At 47.0% G+C, this 19,148-nt stretch overlaps 2 protein-coding genes across 4 annotated transcripts in view; both read right to left on the bottom strand.

Annotated features, from left to right (window-relative positions):
• Positions 1 to 9,277: 9,277 nt before the first annotated feature.
• Positions 9,278 to 19,148, bottom strand: part of LOC121453331 (methylglutaconyl-CoA hydratase, mitochondrial) — a 95,484-nt gene continuing 85,613 nt past the window's right edge. Inside the window, exons 5-8 of one of the 3 annotated variants that reach the window (XM_041660019.1) lie at positions 15,933 to 16,120; positions 14,576 to 14,626; positions 13,807 to 13,854; positions 9,278 to 9,816 (exon numbers count right to left, since the gene is read on the bottom strand). In XM_041660019.1, the coding sequence (XP_041515953.1) occupies positions 9,739 to 9,816; positions 13,807 to 13,854; positions 14,576 to 14,626; positions 15,933 to 16,120 (365 nt within the window). In that variant the 3' untranslated portion in view covers positions 9,278 to 9,738. The remainder of the gene's footprint in view (positions 9,817 to 13,806; positions 13,855 to 14,575; positions 14,627 to 15,932; positions 16,121 to 19,148) is intronic. The other 2 variants (XM_041660018.1, XM_041660017.1) reach the window with 2 other exon arrangements.
• On the bottom strand, positions 11,899 to 12,364 carry LOC121453332 (NHP2-like protein 1). Its single transcript, XM_041660021.1, has one exon. It carries the CDS (start codon positions 12,362 to 12,364, stop codon positions 11,978 to 11,980), a length of 387 nt encoding a protein of 128 aa, XP_041515955.1. The 3' UTR covers positions 11,899 to 11,977.

Genomic DNA, 19,148 nt, shown 5'->3' with positions numbered 1-19,148 from the left:
TGGTCCCCTTCCCTGTCCCTGAGATAAAAAGCAGCTCTATGGAGAAAAGGTTTACTCTGGCTCACAGTTCAAGGGCTCAGTCTGTCACAACCTGAAAGTCAAGGTGACTGGCACATTCTTTTCCAATCAGGAATGAAATATGCATAGCCCACTTTCTCTACTCTTCCTCAATACTATGTTTGGAGTCCTAGCCAGAACCTGTTCGGGGAACAAAGGAAACACCCTGTAACTGGGCCAGGACCACAGTTATACAACTCTGTATCTACTTAAAACAAACACTCAATTGTACTTGCAGGAGGTGACTTTTGTCAAATATGAGATTTTCAAAGGAGAACCCCCAACTGAGATGGGTTTTCCTCCACCTTGAATTCCCCGGCATGGTAGGTGGGAGTAGACTGTGGATACATGTGAAGGGTTCAAGCCCAGGAGGCTCAGGGTTGGGTGCCCTGTGCTAGGTCTGCTGAGCAATGCCGCACACACTTGGTACCCACCTTCCATCTGTAGTAGACCACAGAGATGGAGAAGCGGGGCTGCAGTAGGGCCAACACTTCTTTTTCTTAGCACCTCGACCCTTATGCCTGGAGAATTTCAAACACCAGTTAAAGTTCTAAACTTGTTCAATTTTTCAGGAAATCTAAGAGACACGCCTGTCTGTATATAGGATGCTCACGTGGGCATACAGAAACCACAGTCACAGAGGGCTTGTGTTGCTACATCACAACTGCTCTTGGGGGACTGATGTCAATGATGGGTCAGGGTAAACACCTCACACCCATTAATTCTCAACAGCAGATTAACAATCCCAGGCCACACACTACACTTTCCCAAAAAGACCAGATTTTTAAAAAGCAAGTAATTCCATCTATCGGGCATTTCAAACAGCCAGCCACCTTGGGGCTGGAGATGAGGGTTAGTAGGTGCAGTGCTTGCCTTGCGTTCCTACCACCCTGGATTTGAGCTCCAGCACCACATAAACCAAATGTGTTCATTCCAGCACTGGAGAGATCAAGGCAGGGGGATCAGAAGTTCAAGACTATTAGACACATAGCCTGTTTAAGGACAGCACGGGCAATGTGTGATCCTGTCCCTCAAACAAGAATATAGCACTATATCACATCTGTCCATTATCAGAATTACCTCCTATCACGTTAAATGTCATTGTCACTGCCTATCTCTTACAATATGTCACGTGAATCTTGTAGTTACGCTTTAATGCATTCAAACGATGGCCCTCTCAAGGAGCAAGTTCTAGGCTTTGTGAAACGCATTTTTATCAGACAGCTTAAAAAAGAACTGTTACTCAACGAGGGAGAGGCTGCTCAGAATCGGACTTATCTTACTTGCCCAAACACTTTACTTTCTGCGGACTGCACAAAAGATTCATTCAGCCCGTTCCGAGGCTGAAAGCGAAAGTGACTCATTATTTTTGAGAAGGTCAAGAGGGTGCAGCTGCCAACCTTTAAAAGTCTCTAGAACCTTCTGGGTGAACATCACCACCAGATGCCCTCGGTCCTCAGCTGTCACCTGCTGCCACGGGGCTGCTGCTTTTCCTGGGAGGTGAAGGCGCTTGCTCTAAGACAGGTCCTGCTGCGGCGGGCAGGGCCTGAGGTGATCTAGACATTTCAGGGGCTGACGCGCTTGAAGCTATCTTGGCAGCAAGATTTAGGAGCGGAGACTTAGGCAGGAGACCTGGCTGCTCTCAGCCCAGCCAGACTCCTACTACAGTGGCCCACCAGACAAAGGAAAGAAATGTGAAAGCCAGTGGCTGATGAGAAAATTCAGTGCTTTCTCCAAGGTAATCCACATGCCCAGGCCCCCACACTGGTACTGTAGAGGTGCCATACATGTACGTGTGTGTACAGGAGCATACGTGAACATGCAGGTCTGTCTTCAGATATATCTATGCACAGGGAGACCAGTGGACACCCCTGACCACTGTTGCACAGGCACTGTCTGCCCTTCTTGTTTCGTGAGACAGGGTTGCTTGCTGACCTGGAGCCCATCAAAAATGGTTGCCCTGCTATTTCCTTTGTCTGGTGGGCCAGTGAGGCCCAAGGATCACCCCATCCCTGACTCCTCAACACTGAGGTTGAAAGCATGCCACCACATCCAGCTTTTTTCATGTGGGTTCTATCACCTGAACTCCGATCCTCTTTACCCGCTGGGCTATTGCGGCCATGATGGTGGCAGTTCTTGCACAAAAACGCCCTGCATCAGGGACAAGCCAGTGGAGCACAGGGGCCAATCAGACCCCTCCTGGGCCATAGTATTTTCCTCACTTCTATGGCCTGACTGCCTTCTACCCGAGGCCAGTATCTATCACAAAGGCAGAGCTTCATACCTGATCCATGTTGAGGCAACAGGCTGGGGCACTCCACAAGAGTTGGCCCCTATCTCCCCCTAATTTAGCTGGCCTGCCTGGGACATTCCACTTCCTGTTTACAGTGCAGCATGGATGGGTATCTCAAGCTCCTTCTCCTGCTGCCTTCAAGTCTCGTCTCTAGTGACTGGGAGGCTGTCATGTAGTAACTTCCCCCCACCCCGACGGCCTCTAAAGCCCCCCCTGGTAAACAGAAGCACAGTGGAGTGTGGTGACAGCTGGCTATGGTTATGAAGCTCACCTCCTTGCCACACTGCTCAAGAAGGAACCTTGTCTGAACCAGCCACCCTAGCACTTCTGATCAAGGCTGACATGCCTCATTTCTCCACCCTGGATGCTGTGCCCAGTTCCAGTGGTGGCTCAGGGGTATGGTAAGAGGCCAGGCCAGATCACTTGACTTCACAGTGGAGGCCAAACACCCAGCAGCGCCCTCCACACCTCCCAAGGTACTCTATTGTTATTAAGCACCAGGGTCCTGCACACAGATCCCCAGCACAGCTTCCACTCCTGACCTTGTCCATCAAACTAGAGCCGGATAACGTACATTTCAGAGGTCTTTGGGGGGACTAGGGTAGGCATACGTGCAGCACCTGGGCCAGGGGAATGCCAAGGGACGTCAACTCTGCCTGTATCACTATCCGATAAGCACACCTCTGTTATCTCGCCAAGTCATGAGATGACTGAACAATCAGGGCGAAGGACACGTGTCCCTGTGTAGACAGCACACGCATTGCAGCCATAGTGTGGTTCTGTTATCCGGCTGGCTGCAAGCACAAAGAGCCAAGTCATCAGTTCTGGCTTCAGTCCCTGACTCAATGCACTGGTCTCCTCTGGGCACCACAGGAGGCCCAGAGTCCTTAGAGAGAAAACAGTGTCTGAAAAGCTCTGGGCAGCTTCCTAATTCAGTCATTACCATGACATGTCAACAAACCTACACGAAGCACCTTATTTGAGGTGCTGCAAGCTAAACCCAGGGCTGCGTGCCTGCTAAAGGGTGCACTCGACCACTCAGCCACACTGTCTGCCCAATGCTGTTTTTATGTTAGGATTTTACAAACAGCAGCCATGCTGGTTCCTGTGAGCAGTTGTCCTCAGAGATCTGTCACTGACAGGAAGGGTCCTCTTATCACCCACTGATGGAGGAAGGTCATTGGCTAATAAAGGAACTGCCTTGGCCCATTTTATTGGTTAGAGGATAGGTGGGAGGAGTAAACAGAACAGAACGCTGGGAGGAAGAGGAAGTGAGCTCAGTCTTGACAGCTCTCCTCTCGGGAGCAGACGCCTGAGAGAGACGCCATGCCCCGCTCCCGGGATGAAGCTCCGACCCAGGATGGACATAGGCTAGAATCTCCCCGGTAAGCGCACCTTGGGGTGCCATACACAGATGATTAGAAATGGGCTAAATTAATATGTGAGAATTAGCCTAGAAGAGAATGGGCCAAGCAGTGTTTAAATGAATACAGTTTGTGTGTTGTTATTTCGGGCATAAGCTAGCCAGGCGGCCGGGGTGCTGGGGACGCAGCCCCTCTGCCCTTTTTACTACAGATTGGCACCCAACGTGATGGACTAAACCCACTTAAAAAAACCTGAGAAGGCTTAAAAATAAGGGAGAGAGAGTTTAACACAGATTTTTGCTGTTTGTTGGTGGCATGCTGTAGAGAGATTTCCTGATTCGGCAATAGTACCAGAAAAAACGCTGTGTCATTTTAAAGCGCGACTTCCTGGGGCTGTGCTGCCATTGCGATCTCTGTCTGGCTCCTACAGGAGACAGAGCTTTTGAATAGAGAGCATTTGGAGTAAAGTGCTAGGATTTGTTTGATGGCAACTAGACTCGCTGTGTTCTCGGGTCTGCTCTGCTTGCCAGAGGCAAGCAAGCGCCTCATCTAAGAGAGGCTTCCTGACTCAGCTTTAGCTGCAAAGCCTGCAGCTCATTAAGAAGTCCTGCCACGAAACACTTAAATGGTGTTGACGAAAAGCTGAACGCATGCTTTTCGGTTTTCAGCCGTAGCAGGAAAAAAGCTGCGCCGTTTAAAAATGCCAGCTTTCTGGGCTGTCCTGCCAGGGCAAACTCTGACTCTTTTACGCAGGCGGTTCGTGCGGTTTGCAAGCACAGGCTGCTGAAGCTCGCTTGCTGGCAGGAACCTTGAAATGCCATAGAGTTGTAGCAGTAAACGTGGCTACAGCCAATACCTCAGCCATGAGGCTGGAAAGCTAAGGAATGGACTGGATCTAGCTGGCAAAGCCATGCCTTTGATCCTACCCATATTGCTCAGTAATTTAAAGGCTCGTGTGGTCAGAAAAAGAGAGATATACAGTAAAGAGAGATTCAAAGACAAAGAAAATTTCTAAATGGTTTGAAGTGTGTTAAAAATATATGCAGACTAAAAGTTGAAGTTCTTAAAGTAAAAAACAAAAAAAGGAAGAGAGTTGTTGTGTGTGGTTGAGCACACGCCTTTAATCCCAGTGCCTAGAAGGCAGAGACAAACAGATCTCTGTGAGTTCAAGGTGTAGTAGTGTACACCTTTAATCCCAAATGCCTGGGAGGCAGAGACAGGCGGATCTCTGAGAGTTCAAAGACAGCCTGGTCTACAGAGTTACTTCAGGTCAAAGATACAGAGAACCTGTCTCAAAAAGCAAAGAGTTAAAAGTAAAAATAAACAAAATAGAGGTTAAAACAAAGCTGCACAAAGATGGAAAATACACAGAGAATTTTGATACTGTATGCTATTATGCTTTCTTTGAATTGTTTGAATGCTGAGGAAAGAGCAAAAGCTACTAAAAGATATTTGTTTATAAATACTGCTGAACTAATCCAACATAGATATTTTGAATTTGGATCTAAGGATATGATACTTTGGAAAGGAGTTTCTTATTTTGTTTTCACAGAGGATGAGACGCTGTTCATTTCTTCTATTCCAATTTGGTATGATGGACCATGCCCTCCTGAAGGGTTGTTGTGAACATCTCCAGAAAATTGCTTCGCTCAACTGCCAACTGAGATGAAACTAGCACACAGGTTGTACCGTGAAGGACCTGGTTAACGACGCCCCCATTCAGCAGGAAGCAGTTTGGAGAGAAATAACTGCGCCCATATTCCCAAATAATGTTTATAAATGTTCTTATACATTTTAAGGGGGATATGATATAGATATGAATAATTTACATTAGTATAGATTTTGCTTTATTGATAGAGATTTATGGTCAATTTTGTTATATGTATAAGTGTTTCTGATTTTGATTAAGGTATTGTGATTGTGTAGTTCATTTAAATATATACTGTATAATTAAGAAATATAGGTTGTTAATGGATAATCATCGATAATAGTAAAGCTTGTAGTCATGTTAGTTAGATTTTCTAGATGTGCATAGATATATTTTAGATAGACATTCTTCATGTCTTTCAAAGATTACAGAATAGGACATTTAATGTTTTAATAACTGAGGACTTTTCATGACAATGAGACACTCTGCTCCTGGCAGCACCAATGTACTTCAAGAGGAAGATGGGCATCGAAGAGGCACCTTATGGAGTTTGATAGCCATTTGGGCAAGAAACTGCTCTTGCCTGGACTATTGCATAAACTGGAAACAGAGAACCCGCAGAGAGAGGACTACTGAACTTGCCTAAGGTGAGATGATCTTTCGGGGTTCCTGATTCATGAAAGAGTCTGTGAGACATTCTGCAGGACACAACAGATAGTGACTGAACTGACTTTGAATTTTCCTGCTTTATGGAAATGTCTGCTGGATAGCATGGGCCTGAAGGCTGAAGATGGATGCCCCAACGGTACAGAGGAACTTTGGGTGACTGTCCAGGCAGCAAGATGTCTCTGTCATTTCTAGAGTTTTAAAAGTTGCTTTTTTTCTTGTTTGCTTAGGTAGTATTGTATCTTTCTGGAGTCTTTGATGGAGTTAAGAATAGTTAGTTATAGTTTTCCTTAGTTATGATAAAGATTATTGTAACTTTTACTTGATAACTGTTTTGTTATATGTAATTTTGCTATGTTAAAGTTAAAGCCTTTTTTGTTGTTGTTTAAACTGAAAAAGGGGAAATGATGGAGGAAGGTCATTGGCTAATAAAGGAACTGCCTTGGCCCATTTTATTGGTTAGAGGATAGGTGGGAGGAGTAAACAAAACAGAACGCTGGGAGGAAGAGGAAGTGAGCTCAGTCTCGACAGCTCTCCTCTCGGGAGCAGATGCCTGAGAGAGACGCCATGCCCCGCTCCCGGGATGAAGCTCCGACCCAGGATGGACATAGGCTAGAATCTTCCTGGTAAGCGCACCTTGGGGTGCCATACACAGATGATTAGAAATGGGCTAAATTAATATGTGAGAATTAGCCTAGAAGAGAATGGGCCAAGCAGTGTTTAAATGAATACAGTTTGTGTGTTATTTCAGGCATAAGCTAGCCGAGCAGGCAGCCGGGGTGCTGGGGACACAGCCCCGCTGCCGTCTTTATTACTACAACCCACCTCTTCAAAATGTGGACGAGCACGGGGCAGGGTGGCCTCTCCACAGCATCTGCGTGCACTGTCTCTGGAGTACCCCACCTTCCCTGTCAGGTCCACAGCGTTTTCCTGTTGTCCTGAATATTTAGAAAATAATCAACCACAGCTGTCTGAGTGAGGTTCAAGTGATATTCTCAAGCAGGGGAGGCGAGTTCAGAACTTTCTAGAAGGGAGAGGCCATGGCAACATAGAGATGGGAATCTGTAAGAACTTCAGGGCTCGCAACACTGATATTTTGAGCAAAGGGTTGAAACGACCTTCCTTCTTGCCCCCCAATCACAATCTATTAACTAATGTAAAACAGCTCCTAAGTTTCCAGATTATCACCTACTGACTTTCAGATACTTTCTTTTGTGACACATCTGCCACATAGTTATTTTTAATACACTATGAGAAAATCTGAATTGATTTTTGTGATACAGCCCAATAAACACAGAGACACTTGTCAGTTAATATTTAACTAGGTCAGCAAATAGTGGACTTATTATTTAAAACTGGGATCTCTGAACTCCAAATGAGAGCCAATGGAGAGTATGTCACGAAAGTGGACATGCAGGTCAACTGAGGGATAGCACCACAGCCAGCCACCCAAAGGACCGTTTTCTCAAAGCACTGTGCCCAAGAGCTGACACCTCACCTCTAGAAAGCATCGTTCCCGCTGCTGCTGGGAAAATGACCCCGCCTGTTAAAGATGCATTTGATAGAAAAAAGAGGGTAAGTCGATTGGTGGAGAAAATGGACATAGAGATGACCCTTAACGTCAAAGATAGATGCAACCACAGAAAATCAGAGCTGCTAGCTTTGTTGTTTTTTCAAGATATATAAAAAAAAAGATATTGTTTCTTTGTGTAGCCCTGGCTGTCCTGGAACTCACTCAGTAGTAGACTAGGCTAGCCTTGACTACTCACAGAGATCTGCCTGACTCTGCCTTCCAAGTGCTGGGATTAAATGATTCTAGCTTTTTTTTTTAAAAAAAGAGTTTCTAGCTTATTTTTCTTTAATTTTTTTAAAGTGTGCTAGAGATGGCTTGGGGGTGAAGAACACTTGCTGCTCTTGCAGAGGACCTGGGTTCAGTCCCTGACACCCACACTGAGTGGCTCACAGCTGCGGGCAAATCCAGCTTCAAGCAGAGTGCTTGCTGCTCTTCCAGAAATCCTGAGTTTGGTTCCCAGCACTAACATTAGGTGGCTCATAAATGGCTTAATTCCAGCTCCAGGGGATCCTGCGCCCTCTTCTGGCCACCGTGGGCACCTGCATATACATGCATACAGACATATTTTTAGACAGAGTCTCACTGTGTAGCCTGACTGTCCTAAAATCCCCTATGTAGACCAGACTGCCCTCAAACCCTAGGGAGATTTGCCTGTCTCTGCCTCCCAAATGATGGGGTTAAAGGCATGCACTATCATGCTAGGCCCATAAGATATATATATATATATATATATATATATATATATATATATGATTATTTCTGATTCTATGTGTATGTGCATGCATGAGTGTGTACATGGGCGAGGGTTATGTACAAGTGTCAGTGCCTGTAGAGACACTGGATCTCTTCGAAGCTCTGCACTAGGTGGCCCGTCTTCTATAGGTTTAGTGCTTCAGAACCTGCAGGTCTCACACCGAGATGAAGTGAAATGCTTTTGTTGCTTCTGCTTCTTGGACAACCGCGACTGGTGCCCTCATTCCCTTTCTGTGTCACAGGATGGAATATCAGCAAGAGAAAGTGCAGGCAAGGTGAAACACCCAGAGCCAGTATCCTACTCCTGCTCCCTCCCCATCTAAAGCCACCACAGGTCTTCGCTTCCAGCCTCGCACCTCGTTAGGAAATCAAATGTGACTAACCAGCAAGTGCAGTCTGGCTACAGATCCACACCCTTTCCCATCAGCAGCACCACTTCCAGCCCAGGCACAATACAGGTGACATTTTTTAGCATGCTCAGCAGCTTCCTCGGTAAACAAGTAGGGACACCAGACAGGATCCCCCGAGGGCCAGGTGTGCACACCAGACACAATCTCTAGAGAGCCAAGCTCCTCAGCTGGCTAGCTGAGCTACCCAACGGGTAGGTGTGCGGATCTGCAGCCTCAGGATGAAGATGTGAGCGCAAGGGAAGAGGCGGGATGCATACATGCTGCAGGACACAAGGTCCACTGCAGTCTCTGGCAAGCACCAAGTCCTGTCTGAGCACAGCAAGGCTCAGTCCTGCAAACCCCTACAGAGGATACTATGGCTAAGCCAAGCAGAGCCACCTGAAGGCCGACCCCTCACTCACCTCCTGTTCTGGGACCGTGTCACATGGTTCCATGACAAAATCAGCACAGAAACGTTACTCTGGAATCCAGCACACAGCAATCAGTTTTGAAATGCTGGGCAAAGGGCAAGAGGCAGATTCTCAAATCATCTTCATTGGCTTTATTGACACTGGGGAGTTTCACTCAGAATGTCCTCAGGTGGCAAAGGACATATACATAGCTAGTCAGCAACTGTATTTGGTATAACTTCACATTTTTGGTATACAGAAATAGTTTTATTTTCTTGATGCAGCACAGTAGACATACAATCAATTATTCCCTAGAGAATGCAATATAAATTAGTCACATTAAAAAATTAATGACAGAAAGCTGATATGCGGGAAATATTAAAAACATAGACCTAATTCGAATGTGTTTTGAGCACAGACACGGCTAGCTTTATAAATCTGAATAAATACGACATGGCGCACAGTGGCTCGAGCACAGATGGGCCTGCTCCAGGCGTAGTGAGAACCAACCCACTCTCGGCTTTGGTCGCTGAGGAGCCGATCGAAAGAGTCTCCAGCACTACAGGGCTTCTCGGGCTTTTCCTCCTATTCTCCTTTATAGCGAGGGGGTCTTTTCTCCTTAAAAGCAAGAAGACCTTCCAGTCTGTCTTTCGTTGAGATGGTCTAGGAAAGACAAAACATGAAACACTAAAATCTACAAACACACAGTGCATCAAAGCATTAACTACGAAAGCCACCAGTAGGTACTGGGAAGGCCACTTGTCCTTTGAACAAATTTCCTAAGTGTGTGGCAAATTATTTTTAATCCAAATTTTTTTTCCATTTTAAATATGCTTAAAAAGTGAAGTGTTTTGTTTTCAGAGGTAAACCAATGAAAAGCTCAGCATGGAGACCCCTGGGCTCCCTCTACCACCAGCTCCAACAGCCTGCGTCAAAGCACACGGCCGCTATCTCCTCAACAGTCAGTGCGCTTGCGTGTTCTGGGAGTCTGACAGAGGCATGACGTCACCTGCTCATCACCACAGTGTACAGAGAGTGACTTAGCTGCCCCAAACATTCTTTGTTCTTCACATACTTGACTCCAGCCTGTCAGCTCTTCCAGGATGTCACTGAACTGTCAGGAATGACTCAGGACCCAGTCCTTTCAGATTGGACCCTTTCACACGGAGCGCCATGAATTCAAGGCTCCTTTACACCATTTTCTTGCTTGACAGGTAGGACAGGCTCGAGTGAAGGACGTTTATTTATTCATTCATTCATTTTTGAGAAAGGGTCTCACTACATAGTGGAGGCTACCTTCAAAGTCCCAAGGTGTGGCACACCAGCCTTGAACTTTGTTGGATTTGAATCATGTGCACTAAGCCTGACTATGAAGGACAGACATCTTCACTGTTTCTAAATTAGTAACTATAGTAACTATGAATAAAGTTTAGCAGCAGGTTCTGGGGCAGAGATGCTTTCACCTTATCTGGGCAAACATCCAAGGACACAGCTGCTGGGCAACATGGTAGAGGGTACTCAGGCTTATCTCAAACTGCCATCCATGCTGGGGCCACAGAACCACTAACACCTGGGCAGCCATGGTCAGTGCCTACTGTCCTGAGGTTTGGTCATTTAACACACACTGCAGTCTTCAGTTTCCAAATGACAGGTACTTCCAGCACAGTCTCATATGGCAGTGTGCCATCTGCCCATCTACTGCGGCAAGGGAACTATTCAGATCTCCTTCTGTTCTTTTATTTATTCATCTACTCAGATCTCTTGTCCTGTCTGTCTATCTGTCTGACTATCTAAGGTGTGAGCATTCTGCCTACATGTGCACCTGCAGGCCAGAAGAGGGCATCCATTCCATTACAGATGGTTGTGAGCCACCATGTGGTTGCTGGGAATTGAACTCAGGACCTCTGGAGCAGCAGTCTCTTAACCACTGAGCCATCTCTCCAGTCCCTCTTGTCCATTCCTTTTTTTTTTTAATGTAATATGAACATATTTATTAGGATGCTCAAGAATGAACAACATTATTTTCACTCTTCATGTGACAGAGAATACATTTGACCCATGTTGAGGGAGGAAAGGGATAGGGCTACCAAAGTGGGTGTCAAACAGCCCCACAAGAAATCCCCATTCAACGAAGGGCAGAATGTCCCTGACAGCATTGTCTCTGCTCTGAGTTCCAGCCCCGGTATTCTTTATTCCAACTATTCTGTCCTTGTCACTCTTCAAGATCCAGGCAGTCAAACTCAGGCCGCCTAGGAGTCTGCAGACCATCCCTTTGAATTGTTACTGCCTTGATACCCTCAGTAGGGAATGGGGTGAGAATATTAGGTTACACATATCAAAAACACAACATTAATAAATGGCACTTGGACGTAGGTTCGACATTTTCATACTTTCTCTTCAAATGACGGTGGGAGGGAGGGGCTGCTGAAAGCTCTTCAGTCATGGTAGCATATATGGAGATCTCCTATGCAAAGGTGCAAGGGACGAGTGTTACTGTCATCTTGCCCTGCAGAGGAGTGAGTTTGCAGATGGAAGCAGACACTATCCTTGGCTTAGGTGTTTCCTGGTTCTTCCCACTGTTAAACTGTGCCGTTCTGCCTCTCACCTGCCTCAGATATCATTTCACTTAGAGTAAGTGAAACAGATTAAAAAATGGTAGGAGAGGATGGAGAGATGGGACAGAACAACCCTGTAAGACTATAAAAATACAAAAACCAGATGTAGTACAGTATTTATAACAGAAACTGGCTGAAAACACTACATGCTAACAGACGGTATGATACAGAGTAGGGTGGGAGCAGACAGGAAGGGCAGAGCCACAGGCCTACACCAGGAGCCTTTCAATAGACTGCTGGATGGACTGGATCTGCTGCTTCAGCTGAGAGCCTTCTTTGATGGTAACAGAACAGACGATGACAGGTCTGGAGACCCCACAGGCCCGTCCTAGAGCCTGCCTGGAGCGCACAAATACATAGGGGACATTCTTGTCTTCACACAGCAGTGGGAGGTGCAGGATGATCTCCAAGGGCTCAGCGTCTGCTGCCATCACGATGAACTCAGAGATGCCTCTGTTGAGGGTTTTGGTGGCTTCATTGGCTCCTTTCCGAAGCTGCTTGTAGTTGCACGACTGCTGAACAAGGTCCAGCAGCTTCTTGGTGAGGTGAGCATCTGCGAGGGGATAGGCCTTCGGGTTCACATCAGCCTCTGTCATGGCTGTGGTGCGCCGGCCTCGCCGCGGGTCGTGAACAGCCAAGCTCCGACAGACCGAAAGCGCCGCATGGAAAGATGAGCGGAAGTCCCTCTTGTCCATTCTTAAAGAGGCTTTCACTACCTCTTGTGCAGCCTTCAGAGTTCCTGCTGTGTCTTGGATGTGAGACCTTCATCGGATCCGTGTTTTGGAAAGACTTCCCTTCCAGCACAGCCCTTGTCATCCTTTCAGCAGTCCTCTCACACCATCTCCTCTCTCTCTGAGGGCTTGGCATTGCCAAACCAGGGCTGACCATCCTCCCACACCATCTGTACATGCTATAGTTGCTCATTTCACACGCAGCAGCTTCCTGTGCATTTGGAAGCTCATTCTGTGCACACTTGCACATACGCAGACGCCCGATGCTCCAAGCTGCTGCCTCCATGCCCACTGTTCTCCACTGAGCGGCTGCTGTCCTTCTGTCCAAGTGTCCACGGCTATACTGTGTGGGCTCCCCAAGTGAGGCCCTGGGTCCACTGACATGCTCTTTCATCAGCGGCATCACAAAGTCTGGGTACTCTTGGTCTCCCAGCAATATCTTCTGGCCACACGGAGCTATCTGTTCTATAGCTATGAACTCTGAATCAACCTTCCATCCATAAAGTTAGGAGTCAAGATGCATGCTGTGATTGAATTAAATGCACAGACGTTTTATCTTTGTCTGGAAACAAGGCCCAACTTCACTATTTAGCCCTGGTTGACCTGGAAGTCACACCTGCCTCTGCCTATGAAGTGCTGACATAAAGGTGTGTTCCACCACACACTGCAGGACTCCTCCTGCCCTCCAACACGGAGAGCTAATGATGTAGATCACGGTTTCTGCTACCACTGCTTACTAGTTTTCTCCTCTAGAGCCTGTGTATACTTGATTAAATGTTTTGACTACTGAGATACTAGCCATTATTTCACTTGTGGCTGGCGTGCAGGGTCAGTGCGATCTTGCTGACTTCTGAGCAACGTTTCCACTGCAAATCTTTGGAATTTCCTCAGCTACATCAGCTGTTTCGTTTCTACCTTTCTGACTCTGTCCTCTTGCATTAGCCTGGCTCCTAAGCCGGAGCTGAAAGGAAGTGGGAGGACGCCACCACCTTGACCGTGACAGAGAGGGACCACATCAGCACAGGGCCTGCTCTGCTCACACTTTATTGAGAGCTTTGATGGTGAATAAGGACTAGAACCTGACAAAGACTTTTGCTTTGGGGGAGGGGCCCATTCATACAATCACACAGTTTTCTTTTTCAGTGAAGACCTTAGGCCCAGAAATAGCCAACGAACCACAAAGACCATCAGCGCATGGCAGGGCACCCCTGCAAAATCTCAGATGTATCCACCTCCAAGGATGGGAATGCACACAGAAACAGAATCCCTTGGAATTATCATGGCCTGACTGTGGACATGTTACATACCTGAGCATAGCAGGCTTCTTCTATGGCTAGCCCCGTTACTAAGTCGACCTAAGGATGAAAATGTATTTTAGCACAATAAGGAAGATTCAATATAATCTCAAACAATCTAAAATAACAGAATCCTTCAATATAGCACAATTGTCCTGAAGTATGTACAACTTGAGACCTCCAACTCGGCTCCTGAAGTCACAGCCTGACTCCACCACCTGAAGTTGACCTCTCTGCTTCAGAGGCATGTCTGACAAGGACCTGGCTGCACTACTCCCTACAGAGGAGGGACAGTGAGGGTTAAACAAAGACTTGCACACTCACGCGCACACATGAGCTCCAAGGTTTATAGAACCTGCACTGTCCACTGTTCCTCCAGCCCAGGACCCCTCCTTGTGGTCATGTTCCCAGTGTGACTCACTAACACCTCAGACCAGCCTGGGCTCACTGCTTCTCCCTGCACACACTGAGAGGTTCCAGGTAGAGAGGAATACTCAGCAGAGGTGGGCGGCTCTTCTTGAATGACTGATAGAAGAATGATCTGGCTAAGGAGCCTGTTTCCCCAGGGACTGGCTGAGGACCCCACTAAAGCAATGTCAAAGAGAACAAGGCTGCCATGAGCTGCCAGGACATCAGAACTTTGTATCCATGGCCTGAAAGGAATCCCAGCAGCTTCAGTCAATATGACACCAGCTCTATTCCAGAGTGTAGGAATTAACCCGGATGTCTAAGCTGATTCCAAGGAGCAGCCTCCTTCCTGTGCAGCACCAGAAACACTCACCTCCATCCCTTGATTAATCGCTAGTTTGGCCACTCTCATTGCAACAGGCCCCTGAAATTCAAAGTCAAGAAACAAGTCTTAATTAAAACTTATGCAAATTATACAGAATACCTAAGTATAATTCCCATATTCTCAACGTAGGATCCACAGATCTGCTAACAACAACTGAGATGCGAGACAGAAACTGATTTTCTGAGCTTCTTGGACTTTCAGAGTGGCTGTCACTGATCACACTGGACCTTGATGGCAGCAGGAGGAGTGTGCTTTAAAGGTCCAGCAGACTTCGGTTACTGTCCTTCCACAGGAAGCAGAGGGGAGTGTGGGGAGTCTGCCCGGCTCGGCACCACACTACAGTGGCAGAGCCTGAAGCTCAGGCTGGAGATGAGCTGGGCTGTCAAGTGGGGCCTATGTTGTCACTGATGTATTGGCTACCTCTTCCTGCAGCATGGAGAGCCCACAGGGATCGACCCGGGTGTCCTCTCAGCATAGACAGCTAACCGCAGTGATGGTGGGCTGACACAGGTATGTCCCCGTCAGATATGTCGGGTTAAGGAGGGAAGAACTAAATGCCCTCTCTGAGAAGACAGTGACACTCACATGCTGTGGAAGCTCAGCTGCCATCACTACCCTAGAGACAGTCACACTCTACAAACAAAACTGAGGTCTTTGGTCTTGGTTTACATCTATCTAAAGGAGGTGAATGTCAATTTGATGTTAGATTTTGTACTGAATGGTCTTTTTAAATCAACACACAATGTAGTAGGGCCAAGGAGAGGGCTCAGTGGGTAACATGCTCACTGGGAGTTCAGATCTTCAACATACATGACGGGCAGGTTGGTGTGGCAGCCACCCTGTAATCCCAGAATTCGGGGAGGCAGAAACAGGCAGAGAGCACCCTGACTGGACCAACGAGCTGTATTCCATAGCTCAGGGCCCGAGAAAGAGACCCCTCCTCAGTATGTAGGTGGAAAACGATGGAGGAAGACACCAACAGCAGGCCTGACCTCCACGGGAGTGTGCACATGCGGTCTCCTGACTCAGCGGGAGGCAGGGCCATCCTACATGCTTCAATGGGAGGTAGCAGCCCGTCCATCACTGTCTCTACAGAGATGACTCTGTTAGAGTATAAGTTGATAAACAAGCTAAAGCAACTTGCTAGGAAGTTACGCTGTGTGTGTGTGGTGCTCATGCATGCCATGTGTCTGTCTCCCGTGCAACCCTTGGACTACCTTCAAATCTTATTTTAACTGCTTTACTTGAGGCAGGACAGGGCCACCTCAGCTCGTGAGATGGGCACTACACTATTCCCAAATGTTATGGAGTGATCTCAAATGGACACAGGTGCTCTCACTGGTACCTGAGGTAGAAACTCTCTCGCCAGGTCCAGTGCCTTCCTGTAGGCAGCATCCCCTTCCTGGTTCTGTTCTAACACGTGGCTGATCAAGCCTACAGCTTTGGCTTCTTGACCATCAAGAACTCGTGCAGAGAAGATGAGTTCCTTGGCCAAGGACATCCCGATGGCACGCGGTAATCTCTGTGTCCCTCCTAAAAGGTGGAAGAGAGACAGAGACAATGGCATGTGATGACCTGAAAGAATTCCTTCCAGAGACACCTCTGTGCTTCAAGAAACACTCCAGTGTACTGAGTTACCCAACAGCTAACGCCGAAGCACGTAAGAATGCGTGTCACGGAGTGGTCTGGGCACCTGGACACAGCCGGTCTGGCAAGGATAGGCCCTCCTCCCAGTCACTGGCTAAGCAGACAGCAGCAGACAAGCAGGGCTACCAGGAATTCACCCACCAGAAACAGTTCCATTGATCTTCCACTTCAGGCTGGGAGGAATTTCCCAAACTCTGACAAGATCAATTCACAGACTTGAGAGTCCTTGGTGGCGTGTGAACTGTAAGCTAATTCTAACTCAGCAGAAATGAAAGCAGGTATGAGGAAGCTGGCTGTGTCTGTCCTACACCACTCACTTCTCTGCTGGAGATGCTCGCTCACAAACTCGCTTATCCATTTGCTCACTGGCCCTCCTCCTCATTCAGATGTGTCCCCCCACTGAGGAAAACTGCTCTCCAGAGTTGGGATACACACTTGGTCTTAGCTCTGTCAGTCCTCAGGCACGCCTCAGCTCCAAGGGAAGACAACTAACTGCCCAATTTAGGGTAAACACAGGTCAGAGGCTAAAGGTCCATCCATACACCAATTCACTGCAGCATCTTGTGGGGAAAGGATGGGAAGAGGAGCCAGATGCCCTGGGGTCAGTTTGCAGGTGCTTGTGAGCTTCCCGAATGAGTGCTGGGAACTGAACCTAGATCGTCTTCTAGAGCAGTCAGGGCCCTTAACACCGAGTCATCTCTCCAGTTCTAACCAACAACTTTTTAATCCTTAAAAAGCATCCCTAACTTGCAGATTTTAACCTACTGGACACTTGACAACACTAAGGATTTCCCACCGAGGCTGGAGCCAAGCCCTCTGGGATGGTGGGAACCCGTGGGCTCTGGGGAGGTTCTGATCTGTGGTCATGCAGCACTTTTCCTCTGTGGTGCTGACAACGTGGGACAACCATGACTTCACATGCATGTTCCGAAGATTCTCTTAAATATTTTGCATAGGTTGAGGTTCTGCCTCCAGGGTGCTCAATGACTAATGAGTGATCATTCAGCACGTCCACGTGATCTCAGCAGATCTTCAACCTCCCCATCGCACACTTTACTAAATGCAGTTCTGCAGCAAGGCATACATTTTACCATCTTGATTTAACTGTTCCTTGAAGCAAAAAGTCAAAAACAAAAATTTGAGGGGCTAATTTTCTCAAGGGTGCACAAAGATGACAAACAGCTTCTATAAGGTCGGAAACCAGATCCTCGCCAGGTTTCTCCTTTGCTATCTATACTTTGTATCTTCCAGTCTCTACATTAGATCAGGGATCCAAAATTGCTACTGGAGCCTTGCCATCATGTCTGCAAACATGTAGTGGGCAGAAAGAAGGGGGGAAGGCAAGAAGAACTCTACTTGTTGGAGACCTTAATTGAGCACTGGTCAACAACATCTACTTGTGACTACTCACTGGTGAGAGCTGGGTCATACAAAGCTACGGGGGCTCAGAAATGAGACTCCTTGCTGTGTGTCTCGCAGCACGAGGAATTAAACTGGACCTCTGTTTCTAGGAGAGTGGAAGTTAGTAGACAATCGGCAGTCACAAACTAAATAGGCAAAACAGATTTAATCCTGTCACTAACATTTCATATTTACATGTTATTTGAATAGGATGAAAGTACACTAGAAATGTCAAACCCGGTTTGCAATTTCTGTTATTTAATCTAATGGAAGGCATAAAAAAATCTTAGAAAATAGCCTTTTGAGGGTACGCTACATAAAACAGGCAGAGGTTCAGCAGGGCAGGCAGAGCAAGCTTCTGCCAGAGGAGAAATACAAGGCGGAGTGCAGGAGGCAGCAGACAGATACAGCTTCCCGTAAGAAAGCTCTGACATTCATAATAACATAATAGCATAACATGTAAACAACTGAACATAATTTGGAGCCATCCCGTACGAAACGTCAACTGTAGAAAGCACCAAGCTTGGTCTGGCTTGTTTGTCCTTCGTTTCTCCACCCTCTTGACTTCACAGAAGAACCCACACTAACAAAGGGGGACACTTAGCACACAGACTTCAAGCAGAAAGCTACAGGGGTCACAGCAAGGAATTTTACCTACAGGATTAGCACTGACCTTTGGCCCCAGGAGCTCCTTATGAATCCCTTCTCAAATCCCTTCTCTTAAACAGAGAGCTCCACACTGCAGTAAATGCCATTACATGAAACAGATGCTGAGAGCTGTGTCAGAGGCTTTGGGCCAAGCCTTCCCAGTAGACCAGGGCCCACTGCTCACACAAATCACTTTCTCCCCTTTACAATATGTTGACTGGTGTGAACACGCATGTCACAATCACACAGAAACCATAGGAATAGCTAGCCTTCAATGTGATCATTGTTCAGAGTGTTGTGACGCTTTCTACTCCCCCATGCTCTTGGCATGTTGTAAAGCAACGGGGACAGGGAGGCCACGATCAGAACATATGAGGAGAAAAATCAGCTGGCTAAACCACAGCAGAACATCCTGAACCACACAGGGAGAGCTCTGCCAGGCTCTCACTAATGCCTCATTTAGCAAAAACTAGAATGCTAAAGGACTGGACAGGAAGACACAGGTTAGACATTCAATTATTTTCACAAGGTCAATTAAGCAACCGGCAGCAAATTAGAACACTTGATACAGCTTTACAGTTTTGGAATTAGTTATTAAAAGCCTTTCTACCAGGACCCTATACACTGTGAGTGGAAGACAAGCTGAAGCTTAACTCAGCACAAACAAAATGATGCTTTTTAAATGTCTCGATATGCTTGCTTTCTCTAACAAAAAGAATTTGTTCAGACATCACTGTATGTCTTAACTTCTCTCTCTGTGGTTCTGGGGCTCTAATCCAAATCCTTGTTAACTGTGGTAAGAGCCCGGCCTCAGAGATACACCCCTAGCTGTAATCAGCCCCATGTCTCTTTAACATTTTAAAGT

The sequence above is a fragment of the Microtus oregoni genome, unplaced genomic scaffold (genome assembly GCF_018167655.1).
Source record: "Microtus oregoni isolate MIOR12 unplaced genomic scaffold, Mior012 000011F_ref0000422, whole genome shotgun sequence".
Taxonomy (NCBI): domain Eukaryota; kingdom Metazoa; phylum Chordata; class Mammalia; order Rodentia; family Cricetidae; genus Microtus; species Microtus oregoni.
The sequence above is the reverse complement of the archived record's forward strand: the minus strand, read 5'-3'. Positions and strand labels throughout refer to the sequence as shown.

Bases quoted from the DNA above. Each gene is read 5' to 3' on its own strand.
- LOC121453332 (XM_041660021.1), bottom strand. From the start codon at position 12,364: ATGACAGAGGCTGATGTGAACCCGAAGGCCTATCCCCTCGCAGATGCT.